This window comes from Phyllobates terribilis, unplaced genomic scaffold, assembly GCF_046119375.1.
Source record: "Phyllobates terribilis strain yellow unplaced genomic scaffold, ASM4611937v1 Scaffold_3__8_contigs__length_932513732, whole genome shotgun sequence".
Classification (NCBI taxonomy): domain Eukaryota; kingdom Metazoa; phylum Chordata; class Amphibia; order Anura; family Dendrobatidae; genus Phyllobates; species Phyllobates terribilis.
In genome coordinates, this window is record NW_027362763.1 from 569298340 (window position 1) to 569316490 (window position 18151).

General features: G+C 44.5%; 1 protein-coding gene across 5 annotated transcripts in view; it reads right to left on the reverse strand.

The window, feature by feature from the left end:
- PDE10A (phosphodiesterase 10A) overlaps nt 1-18151 on the reverse strand; it is a 662280-nt gene that overhangs the window by 135799 nt on the left and 508330 nt on the right. For all 5 annotated transcript variants that reach the window (XR_012318032.1, XM_073671427.1, XM_073671428.1 and 2 more), the window contains one exon: nt 15017-15142. Coding sequence is in view for 4 of the 5 variants with exons in the window: in XM_073671427.1 (XP_073527528.1) it covers nt 15017-15142 (126 nt within the window). In the remaining variant the exon portion in view is untranslated. The remainder of the gene's footprint in view (nt 1-15016; nt 15143-18151) is intronic.

Consider the following 18151-nt stretch of genomic DNA (forward strand, 5'->3'; position numbering starts at 1 on the left):
AGGCCAATTTTTACAATTCTGACCACTGTCACTTTATGAGGTAATAACTCTGGAACGCTTCAACGGATCCCACTGATTATGAGGCTGTTTATTCGGGACATATTGTACGTCATGATAGTTGTAAAATTTCTTCGATATGACTTGCGTTTATTTGTGAAAAAAAATCAGAAATTTGGCGAAGATTTTGAAAATGTCCTAATTTTCAAAATTTGAATTTTCATGCCCTTAAATCAGAGAGTTATGTCACACAAAATAGTTAATAAATAACATTTCCCACGTCTATGTTACATCAGCACAATTTTGTAGCCAAAATTTTTTTTTGTTAGAAAGTTTTAAGGGTTAAAAGTTGACCAGCGATTTCTCATTTTTACAACAAAATTTACAAAAACATTTTTTTTTAGGGACCACATCACATTTGAAGTAACTTTGAGGGGCCTTTATGACAGAAAATACCCAAAAGTGACACCATTCTAAAAACCGCGCCCCTCAAGGTGCTCAAAACCACATTCAAGAAGTTTATTAACCCTTCAGGTTCTTCACAGGAATTTTTAGAATCTGGAAGAAAAAAAATGAACATTTAACTTTGTTATGTTACCAATTTTTTTTATTTTCGCAAACGTAACAGGAAAAAATGGACCCCAAAATTTGTTGAGCAATTTCTCCTGAGCACGCAGATACCCCATATGTGGGGGAAAACTACTGTTTGGGCACATGGCAGGGTTCGGAAGGGAAGGAGAGCCATTTGACTTTTTGAATGTAAAATTTGCTTGAATAATTAGCGGACGCCATGTAGCGTTTGGGGAGCCCTTGAAATGCCTAAACAGTGGAACCCCCCCACAAGTGACACCATTTTGGAAACTAGACCTATCAAGGAACTTCTCTAGATGTGTGGTGAGCACCCAGGACCCCCAGGTGCTTCACAGAAGTTTATAACGTAGAGCCGTGAAAATAAATAAATAAATAAAAATATCAAACTTTTTCCACAAAAAGCCGGATTTTGGTAAGAACTTACCTGTATAATCCTTTTCAGCGAAGGAAGGAAGGGAGACACAGATTCTCTACTTCGTGGGTAGGCGGAGCCCCATAGGATAGTCACCTCAGATTGGAAAAAGACGACCGGCCCCTCCAGTATATAGGCTCCTCCTACTCCCATGTTCATCAGTCCGTACACAAGCTAAGGAAGAGCAGACCAACCAGCAGAACAACATATCCCCTTCTGAAATTTCAGAAATGAGAGAAAACAGGTTATGTAATAGAAACACACAGTCTTAGGCATACCCCATTGGACCTGACAACTGTGTAGAGCTGGCGAAACTGGAAGGAGAGCCGTAGAGCGCTAAACCCAGTCCAGAAGATCGACATCAGGAAGGAGACGCGCTGCATCTAGAAACACAAAAAAACACTTCTGCCCTGGGAGGGTGCTGTGTCTCCCTTCCTTCCTTCGCTGAAAAGGATTTTACAGGTAAGTTCTTACCAAAATCCGGCTTTCAGCAGAAGGGAAGGAAGGGAGACACAGATTCTCTACTTCGTGGGACGTCCTAAAGCAGTACCTACTTAAGGGTGGGAAATAGAGGCAGAAGCTTCCATACCCCAAAACTTAGGCAAGAGAACAAACCGCGCTAAAATAACGGAAAACTAAGTAAAGGGATAACTTAAATTACCGCCGCCTGCAGGACCCTGCGTCCCAGGGCCGCATCGGCTGAAGCACTTACGTCCACCTTATAAAACTTAGTAAAGGTGTGAACGGAGCGCCAGGTGGCCGCCCGGCAGAGCTGCGCTGCCGAGGCCCCCTGACGAAAAGCCCACGATGAGCCAATGGCTCTCGTGGAATGAGCTTTAACTTTAACCGGACAAGGCTCGCCCTTGAGCCGGTACGCTTCCAGGATAGCTGAACGGATCCACCGAGCTATCGTGTCTTTGGAAGCACGTTGACCACGCCGACGACCTGCCGGAATTATAAAAAGAGAGTCCGACTTCTGAAAACTTTGGGTGATCGTAAGATAGAACTTCAATGCCCGCACTAAGTCCAACGAGTGCAACGCCCGCTCCCTTGGATTCTTAGGTCCTGGACAAAGAGAAGGCAACACAATATCCTGATTAATGTGGAATTGTGACACTACCTTAGGCAAAAAATCTTCCCGAGTACGAAGCACCACGCGATCCGGAAAAAATTCCAGAAAAGGAGGTGAGCAAGAAAGTGCTGCCAATTCCGATACCCTTCTCAAAGAGGTGACTGCCACCAAGAAGGCCACCTTCCAAGAAAGTAGTGAAAGTTTAGCAGAATCCATAGGCTCAAAAGGCCTATGCTGAAGGGCTTCCAGGACTAGATTAAGCCGCCATGGAGCCACAACTACCCTCCGTGGCGGAAAGTGACGTGCGACTCCGCGAAAAAAAGAGCGCACATCCCTACGAGAGGCAATAGCCTTCCTAAAAAGTGCGGAAAGAGCAGATACCTTTCCCCGCACCGTACTAACTGCCAAACCCCTGGCCAGACTAGATTGCAGAAAGGCCAAGAAGTTGGGGATGGAAAAAACCCTCAGGTTTCTTGAGGATCCAGAACACCATGAATAGAAAGACTCCCAAGTTCTGTGATAAATCCTGGACGCAGCTGGACTCCGGGCCGCCCGCAAGGTAGCAATGACCTCGGGCGAAAAACCGCGACGGGTCAAGATCTCGGTCTCAAGAGCCACGCCGTCAAACGAAGGGACCTCAGGTCCGGATGACGAATGGGCCCCTGAGTGAGCAAGTCCGGGCGAAGGGGCAGCGGAAACGGAGGTGACGCCTGAAGAGACACCAGCGTCGAATACCATGTCCTCCGCGGCCAGTCTGGTGCTATCAGAATTATTGATACCCTTTTGAGTTTGATCCGTCGGATCACCAGAGGTAGTAAGGATATCGGCGGAAACGCATAGATCAGCTTGAACTGACCCCACGGGGCCACTAGAGCATCCACCGCCACCGCCTCCGGGTTCCTGTACCTGGACATGAACGTCGGAACCCTGGCGTTCAGCCTGGATGCCATCAAGTCCACCTGAGGAGTCCCCCAACAGGAACACAGCAGAGAAAGCACTTCTGTATGGAGACTCGATTCCCCAGGGTCCACTTGCGCATGACTGAGGAAGTCCGCCGAGATATTCAACACCCCTGGAATGTGAATTGCAGAGATTGCTGGAACTTTGGACTTGGCCCAGACCAGGATCCGAGAGACCTCCAACAGGAGACTGGAACTCCTCGTCCCGCCTTGGTGGTTGATGTACGCGACAGCCGTAGCGTTGTCCGACTGGATCCGGACCGGTAGACCGCTCAATAAGACCGCCCAATGTTGGAGGCAGAGAAATATTGCTCTCAACTCCAAAATGTTGATCGGGAGAGACGACTCCTTTGGCGACCAGACTCCCTGAATCCAGAGGTTGTTCCAAACTCCCCCCCAGCCTGTCTGGCTGGCATCGGTTGTCATCACCGACCATCTCGGAGGAAGGAAGGATTTCCCCACGGATAGAGTCTCCGGACGTAACCACCATCCAAGAGATTCTCGCACCCTGCGGGAGATAATGACCGAGCGATCAAGAGAAGTTAGCGATCGATCCCAGTGGGTCAGAATAAGGCTCTGGAGATCTCGGGAATGAAATTGTGCAAATGGTACTGCTTCCATAGTTGCCACCATTTGACCCAGAAGGCGCATGCATTCCCGAAGGGACATTGACAGCGCCGACCTCATAGCCTGGACCAGAAGACGAAGGTTCATCTGTTTGACAGGAGGCAGGGACACAACTGCCCGAACAGTATCGAACTGCATCCCCAGGAAAAGAATGGACTGTGCTGGCTCCAATGACGATCTCTTCCAATTGATCAGCCACCCGAAGTCCATCAGGTACTGAAGGGAGAGATCGCGAGCCGCTATTGCCTCCTCCGCTGTTGGTGACACTATGAACAAGTCGTCCAGGTAGGGGAGGATCGTAACCCCCTGTCTTCGAAGAAGCGCCATGAGAGGAGCCAGAATTTTTGTAAAAACCCTGGGAGCTGAGGCCAACCCGAAAGGCAGGGCCACAAACTGGTAATGGGTTTGAAACGCAAGAAACGCTGGTGAGCCCTGCCGATAGGGATATGCAAATAGGCGTCGCGGATGTCTATGGACACCAAGAAATCGTACTGCGACAGGGTCGCTATCACCGATCGGAGGGACTCCATGCGGAACTTCCGTGTCCGGACGTAAATATTCAAATCCCTGAGATCCAGCACCGGACGAAACTTGTCCTCCTTTTTGGGGACCACAAAAAGGTTGGAATAAAAACCCTTTCCCTGGTCTTCCGGAGGAACCTGAACCACCACACCCTGCTGTAGGAGAGAGTCGACCTCCTGAAACAGTGCGGCAGCCAGTCTTGGCACGGACGGAATGCCCGTCAGACGAAACCTGTCTGGAGGCAGCGGATGAAACTCTATGAAATAGCCTGCCGACATAACCCGTGTCACCCAGGCGTCTGCTATGTGGGATGCCCAGATCGACCCGAATTGTAGCAGACGACCTCCCACCCGAGAGCCCTCGGGGGGATCCCTGGCGTCAGTCAGCCTTAGCGGACTTTTTATCAACCTCCCGTCTGTCCTGACGGGACCGTTGCTTCCAAGGAGTACAAGATTTCTGGGCGGATCTGCCGGAGGATGAGGGACGACCCAATCTCCAAGAAGGCTGACTGAATCGTCCCCTGGCCCGAAAGGACCGAAGACCTCTGCCGGGCCCTGTCCTGCTGGCTGTGGATGCCACTGCCTTTTTCCCAGGCAGAGTAACATCCTTAGCTTTAGCTTTGGCAATTAGTTCCGAAAGATCTGAACCAAAGAGCTGACCGCCCTTATATGCCAGACTAAGCAATGCCTGTTTGGATACTGCATCCTCGGTCCACTGTTTAAGCCACAGAGCTCTTCTAATCGTGACTGCCGAAGCCTGAGCCCTGGACAGAATTGAAGCAGTGTCCAGTACTGCATCTCTGCCATAACACATAGCTTCTTCCATTCGCTGAAAAAGCTTTTCCACTTCTGAACGCGAAGTCCCATCCTGCCACGCCGCACGCAGCTGATCCAACCACCGCAGAGAAGCCTCACCGGCCCACATGGCCCCCAAGGCCGCTCGGAAACCATGACCCGCGGCTTCATAGATGGATTTCGCCGCTGACTCCGATCTTCTGTCCAAAGGATCCTGAAGATTGGCTCTCCCTTTAACAGGAAGCAGGGAAGACTTGGTCAGCTGAGACAGAGATATATCCACCTCAGGAGAGGGAACCCAATTAGTAACCATCTCCTTGGCACAGGGATATAGGGCATCAAAAAAACGCGTTCCTCGGAAGCGTTTATCCGGACACTGACGCTCCTTCTCCACCACTTCGTTAAGTTCCTCATGCGCAGGTAATGTAGAATGAACACGGCGCGTCTTCTGATACAGACGGCCCGACCTAGACGGTCTTGTCGGCTCTTCAGACAGCTCTAATACCTTCCGCATGTCCTTAATAAGCCCATCTATGCGACCAGAAAGAGAAACAGAGCGATCCTGTTGATCCTCCTCTTCGGACTCAGAAATTTCATCAACCGAATCTGTTGGTGAATCCAAAGCCTCTGATGCGCTCTGCGAGGGAGACAACGCCACCATAGTCTTGCGGCGCTTTTTACCTCGTGGCATTGGGTGTGATCTAGCTGACACCCACTGTCCCAGGAGACTAGAGAGACTATCAATGGAGCGAGTGAGCGCCTCCACCTTAACATCACTGAGCGTTGAACTTGATGTAGTAGAAGGCCTGAGTGTATCAGAGGCGTGCGACTGAACCTGAAACGGATCAGGAGACCGATCCGCACTCCCAGGCCCCTGATCCGACATGCCACCCACACCAGATGCCAGGATGTACAACAAGGATGGCAAAAAAGTGTGAAAGCTGCACAGCCTGTTTTCAAAACTCACTTTTTTTTTATTTATTTATTTTATTTTTATTTTTTTTTTATTTATTTTTTTTTTATATATATATGCGACAGGCTCTGAAGGGTTAAAGCTCACCCTTAGAAAAGAGCTACCCCAGAAATGCCGAGCAAAAAATCAATAGGGGGAAACTCCCTTAAACACCATGTGTTTCCCCTAAAGTTCCACTTTTTCAGAAGGGGTTAACATCACAGCAACTATAATACTACACAGCCTAAAAGGTAAGTGAAGTAAATAGCTTTAGGAGAGAAAGCGGCAGTGCTCCTGAGGACTCCTAATAGGTAGCCTGGAGAGACAGCACTGACAAAGAACCCCTGCCAGAGGCAGAGGGGACTCACTGGTACTGCAGCGACCGCTCCTCCTAAGTGTGTGGACGGACGGGGAGCAGAGAGCAGGAGGCGCCGCTGGACGTTGGAGGGAGAAGCAGGGACTGCCAGTGCACGCTCAACCAAGCGCTTCCTGCCTAAGTAATGACGGCAGGAAGCCAGGAGACGCTAAGCCACGCCCCTGCTAGGCCACACCCCTGCTAGGCCACGCCCCCCGCCTTATTCAAACAGCAAAAATGAGGGCAGAAAACTTCCTACCTCTATGAAGGCAGGAAGCAAGTCAATAAAAGCAAGAAAACGCGCGCCAATATAGGGAGCTTCCTGCCTCAAAGAAGGCAGGAAGCAAAAATGAAAAAGCATGCGCAAATAAAAAATAAAAATAAAAATTACTCCGTCTCTGCTCCCCAGTCAAGGCAGCGTCTGAAATAGACAAGAAACACACAGGCAGTACACTTGCCGTAGCCGTCAAAGATACTCTTTAGACCAAAGAGCACTTACCCGGCTGAACGCCACAGGGATCCTCAGGGATGTGTGGGGCCATGGCCCTTTGCTCCCTCCTATGGCGGAGCACGCAGGGACCCTCTCAGATGTGTGGTGTGCGCCTCGGCCAGGGAGCACCCTGTATCCCCCGGGGCCGGCAGGCATAAGTGGGAACCTCCTCAAGGGGTACACAGAGCTGCCAGGGGAGGGGTCAGGGGTCTCAGCAGCGCCGAGACCCCCAGAGACCTCTAGACCACGGGGGGTCCAGGACTCGCTGGATATAAATAACAACTCTTCTGAGGAGCTGCCGAAGCAGCGACTATCCTCTGAGACCTCAGATAAAAAGACTGATGAACATGGGAGTAGGAGGAGCCTATATACTGGAGGGGCCGGTCGTCTTTTTCCAATCTGAGGTGACTATCCTATGGGGCTCCGCCTACCCACGAAGTAGAGGATCTGTGTCTCCCTTCCTTCCCTTCTGCTGCTGAAATTATCTTTTTGCCCCAAATTTTTTATTTTCACAAGGGTAAGAGGACAAAATGGACCCCAAAAACTTTTGTGCAATTTCTCCTGAGTATGCCGATACCCCATATGTGGGTAAAATACACTGTTTGGGCGCACGGCAGGGTTCAGAAGGGAAGGAGCACTATGTTACTTTTTGAAAGCAAAATTGGAACGAATCGAGAGCAGATGCCATGCCGCGTTTGGGGAGCCCCTGATGAGCCTAAACAGTGGAAACCTCCCACAAGTGACCCAATTTTGGAAACTACACCCCTGAAGGATTTTATCAAGCGGTCTAGTGAACATTTTTAACCCAGAGGTACAACACAGAATTTGATAATATTAGGTCATCATATTGAATAAGTTGTCATTAGTAGTGATGAGCGAGTATGTTCTGTTAACCCTTTCAGCGAGTATGCTCGGGCCGAGCACCTAGTAGTTACAGCTGCTCGGTGTTGTGTTTGAATCACTCCTGTGTGCATGATTTGCGACTGTTTGACAACTTAAATACATGTGAGGAATGTGTAAGAAATAGACATTCCTTACATGTACTAAAGCTGTCTAACAGTTGCAAATCATGCACACGGGAGCGATTCAAACATAACACCGAGCAGCTGTAACTACTAGGTGCTCGGCCCGAGCATACTCATCGAAAGGGTTAACAGAACATACTCGCTCAACACTAGTCATTAGTCTTGAGAGCAAGTGCTCGCTACTCGAGTTTGCATTGGGTACTCAGGTATGCACCATGTATCGCGGGTGCTCGAGTGACATGCTCGAGTCCCCACCCCGCATGTTTCACGGTTATTAGACACCCCAAAAAAAACATGCAGGGATCGCTCGTACATGGCAGGCAATCACCGCAAGTTTTGTTTAGCTGTATAACAGCCGCAAAACATATGGGGCGGAAACTAGAGCATGTCACTCGAGCATCCGCGATACTCTTTGCATAACTGAGCACCCGATGCAAACTCAGCCCTCCATGTGCTCGCCAGAGGTAGCCAGACTGCCATTAGGTACCGAGATGAGATCCTCAGACCCCTTGTGAGACCATATGCTGGTGTGGTTGGCCCTGGTTCCTCCTAATGCAGGACAATGCCAGACCTCATGTGGCTGGAGTGTGTCAGCAGTTCCTGCAAGATGAAGGCATTGAAGCTATAGACTGGTCCGCCTGTTCCCCAGACCTGAATCCGATTGAGAAGTTATTTGAATGTATGGATACCGGTTAAGGGAACCCACTGTTGCTCTTCCCAACCATAACTTTGTTTTTCCAGTTAAACAAGCAAAGAAATGTAGCATGGATTAGCAATCACATTTAATTTAATAATTCTACAGAGAACACCCAGTAAACTGTATTGCTATGTACAATGCAACTTCCTAGACTGAAATCACTTACAAAAAATAAATCCATACATATAAAGAAAATAAATGGCTCAACGTGTAATAACAAAAACCTTTAGTTGTATATAAAAATCTACAATCTCATAACTATTATGGCAGAGCTCCATTTGAGATTCATTAAATGTTTTAGAATAATTAAAAAATACCCTTTAAAAAGAAAAAAAAAGCCTGAAAACCCACATCGTTTAATGCAAGTGAAAAATAAGCTCATTTGTCTTCTGCCACATGTGCAGCCATGTAAGAGCCACAAAAAGGGGGACCTGCGCAGTGAATGTAAAGTGCATTCCTCAGGTGGATCACTGGTAACAGTCAAAAGGGGGGATGGCCAAGTCCTCAAACATGCTAATGATGACGATTTGTAGTTTAATAAATCTGTGTCTATATGCATGTACTATAGTGTGTGTGTGTGTGTGTATATATATTAATATACTCACCTACCGCCATCTTCTTCGGATCTGGCACCATTCTGCTCCTCTTCTAAGTGGTGTCACCACCCTTCAGACCCTCTGCGCTCTGCATGACCAATATGTGGCTATTACAACGTAAGAAAATGGAACATCAACCCGAGGCGTCATAGGCATGAAATGTAAAAGAGAAGGCAGGCTCACGCCCAGAGCGACCGACCAGGACAGTCTGAAGAGCAGTGACATATCTCAGAAGAGGAGTGGAATGGTGCTGGATACCGGAGAAAGGGGCAGTAGGGGAGTATATTAAAACACACACACTTACACAGATTTAATAAAAAGACATCTTCACTGGAGGGCTTCTTTAAGTCAGAAAACTGGCATTAAGTTTTTTATGTAACCGGTAGTGGCGTAAATGATAGCAGAACTATACTCCAATCCACAATGTTGCACCTAATGAATTTGGAACTCAAACGCCTGCTGACGCTGGATCACCCAGTCTTCATACATTCACCTAAACTGGTAAATCAGTTCTTCGTAAATAATATTGAATGAAACATATAAAACCAGACATGTACAGAAAACTTTCATAACTTGAATACATTCGCTACATTGAAAACCAGAGCTACTATTGAAAAATTCAAAGAAAGGAGTGTTTGGTGTACTTGGCTTCACTATGCTATACTTCTCTGAAGAGGCCTGCTCAAGGATCCTTGACCTGTGGATTGGTCATGATTTACAAGTTGCAACTTGTCAGTAGGTAACTAGCTACGGTATAGAGTTCATCAGTGGCAAGTCAATATTAATGAGAAAACTTACTAACCATAGAGATCTTTGTCCATGCGTTCCAATTTCACTCAGTTAACACTATCCTGTGCTTTGAATATGATGCCCATGGCCTCCAGCCACCTATCTCAGATTGTGGTTAAGAAGTTTTAAGCATTAACCCCTTCATGACGAGGACAATTTCCATTTTTGAGTTTTTGTTATTTCCTCCCCTTTCCAGACCCATAACTCTTATTTTTCGGTCCGCAGACATATGAGGGCTTGCTTTTTTGCAAGAAGAATTGTACTTTTTAATGACACCATTCATTTTACCACAGTGTACTGGAAAACGGGAAAAAAATTTGAAGTGGGGAGAAATTGTGTCACTATTTTCCGAGACCTGTAAGGTTTTAATCTTTTCGGCCGATGCAGCTGAGTGACAGCTTATTGTTTGCAGGGCGAGACGTTTTTATTGATACCATATCAAGTATACGGAGTAGGTGGTCACTTGAGTAATAGGGATTACAAAATAATTTGATGTCATGTATCATTTAATAAGATGTAGAGTAGATGGCTACAAGGACACAACTTCAGAAAGGCGAATTTCCAAGAGCTGAGAGATAATCTTGGTGCCATAAACTGAGACAGTAATTTCCAGAGAAATAAGAGTACACAAAGCAAATGGGACACTTTAATAAGCATCCTGAATAGGACCCTATGGGAAGAAGCAAGCTAGAAATAGGAGGAAAACACTAAGGCTAAATAGAGCTGTAAGGGGCACAATAAGTGACAAAAATAAAGTGTTTAATTCTCTAAAGGAAACCTGTCAGCAGGATTTTGCTAAGTAAACTACAGGCAGTGTGATGTCGGGGCTGCTGCACTGATTAATATGATACCTGAGATGAAGAAATCCATCTTGTGGTTCTTGTGTAATCAGTGTTTGCAGTTTTCAGTTAATGATATGCCCATGCTTCGGGGCGGGCCTGTAGGCCGGGTCTTATCTTATGCTCTAGGCCAGATCAGCAAGAAAAGACCTGCCCACAGGCCGCCCCGAAGCACAAGCATGTTCCTCATCATAGAGACAGAGAGAGACAGACAGTGTTATGATCTGCAACAAGCTCTAAGGAAAGAGAGGGGAAAGCTATCCCTAAAGTAAGACTAAGCTGAATCCCTACGATGTAGCGGGCTGCCTGTTCCTAGCGAACAGACCCGCCTTAGTCCTCGGCTAGTCTGAACGAAGACCTATAGCATAAGGGGAGGGGTCCCTAAAAGGACTGGAACAAAAATGGGACACCTCCTAAACAGAGAAGTTGTTGCAGAACACAAAAGATAAACTGACAAAAAGGTACTACAGGTCCCAGAAGGACCAAGCGAACTGACAGATAGGCACCGAAGCACCTGGCTAGCAAAACAGTCAAACACTGAAGTCCAGCACAGCCAAAAGGGCGGAGCTGGAATATAAAGGCAGATGGTCACGTGACCGCAAAACACAAGATGGAAAAAACAAACAGGAGGGTTCTAACAGACAGAGACACACTCACTTTGCAGCCGCCTCCAGGAACGCTGCCACAGCAGCACAGAGTATGTCAGCAACCTATGTCTGAGACACACAGAGAGAGACAGAAACACAGAGAGAGACAGAGAGCGAGACAGAGAGCGAGACAGAGAGAGAGACAGAGAGAGACAAAAGAGAAACAGACAGAGAGAGATGCTGTGGCAGCGTCTCTCAAAGGGACTGTGAAGATTCCAGGAGTACTGAGCTAAAAAGAGGCTGCTCACACTGCTGTTCAACCTGTCAATCAGATGGCAATACTAGAGGTGCCGAAGTATGAAGATGCTGTCCTTGTCCTTCTGAATATGGAGGGGCCACTGTGCGCTGTAGATAGCTTGACAATATGTGGTAGAATTCTCTACAACGCACAGCGGCCTCTCAGCATTCAGAAGGACAGGGTGGGCAGCAACCTATTACTGGATATACCTGGGGAAATGAAGTATTACATCAGAAAGAGGAAAGATAAAAAAAAAATATCTATCATTTTTTTTCCCTAATTTGCCCTATTCTAATGATAAAAAAGCATATGCATATTTTAAAATTTGCTATATTTTGCTCTACAAATATAAAATAAAAAAAAAACATCTTTCAACTCCCGTTACAATAAATGTCGCTCATTGCTCGTTACTTGAACCAATTTTCATGTCACATTGCTAAATCAGAGACTTAAAAATAAACACAGCTGGGAGCTCATAGTTCAGTCTAAGTTGCATTACGCACAGATTAAATGCTACCAGACGTCACCCAGATAAGAAATGCAAACTAAAGAAAACATTTGCATAGCTCTGAAGCAATCCCCAACCAATTTAACATACTGCATTTAATTATAAAATATGCACATAATAATATACTTTTTCTTATCTCCTTAGGAAGGGTTCAATAACCTATGTAAAAGGCCTCCTGCACATATCCATGTTTAGAGTACGTATGGCATCCGTTTTTTTCACGGATGATGCATGTAACCATTATAACATATGGTACTATGCACATGTCTGTTTATACACTGACCGTGTGCAAAACTCAAGGAGACATGTCCGCTTTTTTCAGGCAGCATAGATGACAAAGACCAATACAAGTCTATGGGTTCATGAAAAACACATAACACATGGATGGCATCCGTGTGCTGTACGTGTTTAACCTTGCAAAATATAGGAGAAGCTTTGCAAATTAATTCTTTATTTAACCATACCGGAAAAACACAGATGACACACATACTGTTTTTTTCATGTACGGCTTTTATACCGACATGTGAAGAAGACCTAAGTCAAATAATTCAGATGCAAGCTCCTGCACAAGCGGCCGGTCAGTTCGGTTTGCCGGTCGCTCTACCAACCATGTTCTATGGCTGGTAAGAGAAACAGTGAAACCATTGTTTTCAAGTGCAGAAGCCATAGCTTTTAGGGACTGAAGCTGTCAGGGGAGGCCAGAAGGCGGCTGCTAAGTCACAATATGTGTCATCTCTGTGCATCTCTGTATGGATATCACCGATAACAAGTAACATTACCATTAGATCACTGATATTAGTGCTCCTCATACATTAACATGTTGGTTTCACACTTGCTCCGAGCTTCCGTCAGGACACTCCATGGCAAGTTCTGACATTTATACTAGAAGAGTTCAGTATGCTACATTTTTATTTATTTTTAAAAAGAGAAAGACTAAATGGACCCCAAGAAATTAGGCAAGTTCGGCGCCGGTTGCATCTGTCATAGGTAACAGAATAATAAAACTCTGAATGCCAATGTGAGCCTTGCATTACAGGATTCCTGCCACCCTAAGCCATAGTGATGTAAATAAGCTAAAAGTCAGCCAAAGTACCAAATCAGAGGATCGGTACAAGACTACATCTTACTCACAGCTTCATAGCAATCATTAATAAATAAAATGAGGGGCCTTGAAAGCATGATCTGCTAAAGTTGGTGTATCGTTCATGGAATACCAGCTAGGCATGGCAACACTGGCAAATGTGGGTTGGAGGTGGGTAATAAAAGAGTAAGAGTAATTGTCTTTCTTTTAAGAACCTCATGCTACAGTGCTGCTGACCATTTTTGGCACCCCTTCATTTTTTTTTTTTCATACACTGTACAATATCTTCAGAAATAAATGGAAATGTGCCAAAGTTATATCCTCAGGATTTTTTAATTAGTGGTCCAAAGTAATTCAACAATAAAACATTGAAATTGCTACATGGAAGTAGAAAACAAAGAAGAAACAGAATAAAACAGCATGTGCAGCAATAAAGGCACCCCTAATTATTACTTGGTTGCACACCCTTGGGCATTGCTGACAGCCTCCAAACGCTTCTTGAACTTCTCAGCTGGAATTTTCTCCCACTCTTCCTTGGCAGTTTGTTCAAGCTCTTGAATGTTTGCAGGCTTCTTTTTCCCAATGGCAGATTTCAGCTCACCCCAAAGATTTTTAATGGGATTGAGGTCAGGACTCATTGCTGTCCATTTTAAAAAACAGTCCATTTTTTCTTTTTCAACCATTCTTGTGTACTTTTGGATGTGTGCTTTGGGTCATTGTCTTGCTGGAGGACCCATGATCATCAACTCAAACCAAGTTTTCTTACACTGGGTAGGACATTTCACTCTAAAATCTCTGATTTCATGATTCCTGTGATACGGTCAATGCCAACAGTATCATACGCAGAAAAGCAACCCCACAGCATTATGGATCCTCCACCATGCTTAACTGTTGGCAAGGTGTTCTTTTCCTTATAAGTTTCATTGCGCATTCTATAAACAAACTGTTGCTTTGAATTGCCAAAAAGCTCCATTTTTGTTTCATCTGTCCACAGAACATTTTCCCAGAAGGATTGTGGTTTGTCAAGGTACTAATTTGCCAAAAGTCAGTCGTTCCATTTTATGTCTTTTCTTCAGCAATGGTTTCTTCCTTGGCCTTCACCCATAAAGCTCTGCTTGGTTTAGTGTGCGGCGTATGGTACTTGTTTAAACCATGACCCCAGACTGTTCAGGTTGGCGTTCATGTCTTTGGATGTTTGACGTGGTGTTTTTTCCACCATTTGCACCAACCTTCGAAGACATCTCTTGTCAATTTTTCTCTTTCCCCTACGTCCAGGGAGATTCTTGATGGTTCCATGCATGGTAAACTTCTTAATAACATTGCACACTGTTGAAACTGAGATACTAAGGTCTTTGGACATGGCCTTATACCCTTTGGAAGTCTTGTGTTTGCTAATAGTAGTTCTGATGTCCCCAGACAGCTCATTTGTCTTCACCATTGTGACAAAGGAACAGGGCCTACCATGTGGCTTTTTAAAACAATGAAGTCATCATCATTCTTTGGCTAATTCATCTGACATGGGCACCGACAATTAATCACAGCTGAATTTCTTTTGTGATGTACCACAGGCGAGTCAAAATGTGTTTCACTTCATTCATTTTTTTTTTCTTTTCTTTTTTTTTTTTTTTTTCAGGAGATATTCCACATTATGTACCTAAATTTCATGGGTTCATGGGTGCCTATAACGATGAGCAGGACTATATGTAATCCAATAGAACAGACTTATCACAGGACAATCCATTTACGTGTTCACTGCCGCTTTCTCACAACATAAGGGGAAGAGTCCTAAGGGAATTACACATCAGACATAAATTCTATATCTTACCTTCGTTTAGGTTTTTCTTCTTCATCCATTTTTCTACAGTTTCAGATGCAACACTTTCTGATACAAATTCATCTAGCAATTGCGGGTGGCGAGAGAGATATGCCTTTACCTTCTCATCTGTCAAATCTAAAAGAAAAAAAAAAAAAAAAAAACAATTACTGAACAAATTCTCAAAATATAGTGGCCATATTTTCCAAAAAGTAACCAATTCTCAATACCATGTCAACTAAAAGATCACAAAAGCCTTCCCAGCAAAAGGTAAAATGAAAAGACATTTTTGGTAATAAAAGATGATTTCACAATAAACCCGTAAATGTATACAGCCCCGGTGCTAACTGCATTTAGATACTTATCTAACATCTAAGACAGTGGACAAGTGCAGTATATGTACAGACTCTTCCTGGGGGTCAGTTTCCTCCACAATTGTTGTGAAAGGTCAATATATAAAAGAACATTCTAAAAACAGAAATGGATAATTTCTAGTTAAAAGAACAAGTCTTTCAGTTTGCTTAAAGCGCACCTGTCAGCATGAAACTACATACACTGTCATGTCGGAGCCTTTAAACCAATTAAAATGATACCTTGGTTGATGAAATCCGTTCTGTGGTACTTGTGTACCCTTTACTTTCAGTTTGGAGATAATGATATGCTCATGCTTCGGGGCGGCCTGTGAGGGGCGCTCTATCTGGTGCTCTGCTTACATATTCATCTGTATGCTCTTATGAGCATACTGTGCCTTCACTGACCTGCCTCATATTTTACCTAGCCCCACACTACTAGATGCATTATGTAAAATAGGAGGTATGTCAGTGAAGGTACAGTGAGCTGTCATAAGAGCATACAGATGAATATGTAAGCAGAGCATCAGATAGAGCCCACCCCACAGGCTGCCCTGAAGCACAAGCATATCACTATCTCCAAACTGAAAGTAAAGAATGCACAAGAACCACAGGACGGATTTCATCAATCAAGGTATCATTTTAATCAGTGTTTTGTCGCCCACCTGACAATGCATGTAGTTAACTGAGCACAATCCTGCTGACAGGTGTGCTTTAAAAGTTAATACGAATAAGGGTAAATTCATACCCATTTCCTGGAAAGCTGTCTGCCATTAATTTCTCATCACTTGATAAAGACTGCAGTTAATAAGTATCAGCTATGAAGAGATCTCTCCCTGGTATGGGTAGTACAATAATTATAGCCTCCTACATAGATGTTGGAAGATTATTTTGCTCTGAAGCTTTAATAAAGGCCTCTTAGAGTTTGGGAGATGGACATCCTCCGTTATTTTATATAGTTCAGGAGGCAGTCGGCAAATACCTAGTTTCCTTTTGTTTGGCATTCATACTTCAGCAGCCTGAAACTACCCAAGTTGCAGACAGATCTGGAACGGGCTCCACATTGGGACGCTAGGGGCACACTTCATTAAATATAAAATGGTGTGAGGGTATCTTTGCCAAGAAGATTTATCATTGTGTTTTCAAAATGGTCAGATGGGTATATTCCTTCTACCTAATGATGCAGATCCACTATACGCACAATATTACTACGTGAGCAGTGTTACAGGTCCTCGAAAAAAAAAAAAATAAATAAGAGAAGAGACTGTATCCATGGATGATGCAAAGCACAAACTGCTAAATCACTTAAACTATACAAATAGACAATTTAGGCCCATCCCAGATAAGGAAGACCCGGCCAATAATGTACAATTTTTGACATTATAACGTGTATGGAGAAAAAAAGGAATAAATATATACAAACTTAATGTGACAAAAAAAAAATCCAACGAAATCAAGTCTCAAAAGGCAATAAATACCGTAGGTCCTTAGAGTACTGTAAAAGAAATATGGAAAGAACGGGCTAACACATTATCGTCAATAAGCAAATTTTGAGTTCCAAGACCAATAGTGTAAGAGAACCTCACAAGTATGACCATCAATGTTAGTGGTTTCCTCAGGGTACCATTTTTCAGGTCCTCAGTTTCTGCCAACTAGACTGATTATTTTAGCGGATGTTTTTTTAAACTGGAGTCAGACAGATCTCAAAGTTTATTGTTCTACTTTCCACAGCAGTTGTACTTTTTGATATCCTCTAAAGGTCCTGCCATTGTCTCCATAAAAGAATACTTAGGGCACCTAATTATAGGTTCAACTACCATAGTTTCTATATGCAACTTTGACCTCACATAAAAAGATCTTTAAAATATATGAAATATAATGTGGGCTCTTGTAATTCTGCCTGCACAGGAGTTGTGTCAAAAATATTGTCGGACTGTACCTTTGGCCAAATACTAGACTCTACAGGGTTGCAACCATCTTCACCTGCTGCTTCAGTGTCTTCCTTGGCACCATCACTATGGTCATCTAGCAGATCTTTTTCCTCCCACAGACAAAGCCAATGCCCGATATGATGGAGCAAGCTATGATAGTTTTGAAGCAGCCTCATTTCTCCAGCCAGTGGGCCTGTTGGTGCGCATTGCTGTATTGAGTGGGTTAGCGCCATTTTCGGAGTCACAGACCTGCTCTTCAGAAAGGATTTGTTATGGCACTGCATCATAATGGATCCAGAGACCTGTTAGTTGTAGTGGTAGTATCCGATGACACTCAAGTCTTTTAGATTTCTGTGAGTGCGTTTTCACAGTCTGTGATCAGGATTGTAACAGGATAAGGGAAGGGTTTGACTTTATGCATCTGGTCATATCCTCAGTCAGGCCACATTCCCGTTATGGGTGTTTAACATAAAACTCCAGAAGAACTGTACCTACTACAAATGGCTATATTATGGCTGCGACACTACTGACATTCACCATAGAATTCAGATAGGGGTTCAGTAAATATGATTAGGGTTTTTGGTTTAGCTTTTTTTAGAGAAAGAATATGGTTTCTTATTTTGAGACCAAAATTTAGTAAACCCATTAACTTTTGCAATATATTTCTACACCATCCACGGCAATAGCTTACCAGTTGTTCCATGAGCCAGACTTTGGTGGTAGGAATCGTGAGAAATTGTGCCTATAAGAATCTATGTCCAGCAAGTTTCTCAACAGAAACAAGAATGCGGAGATGTGAAAGCGACACAGCGTTCTCTGGAGAGCGCACAGTTGTTTTCATAAACAGGCAGAATGTGCAGCCGAGT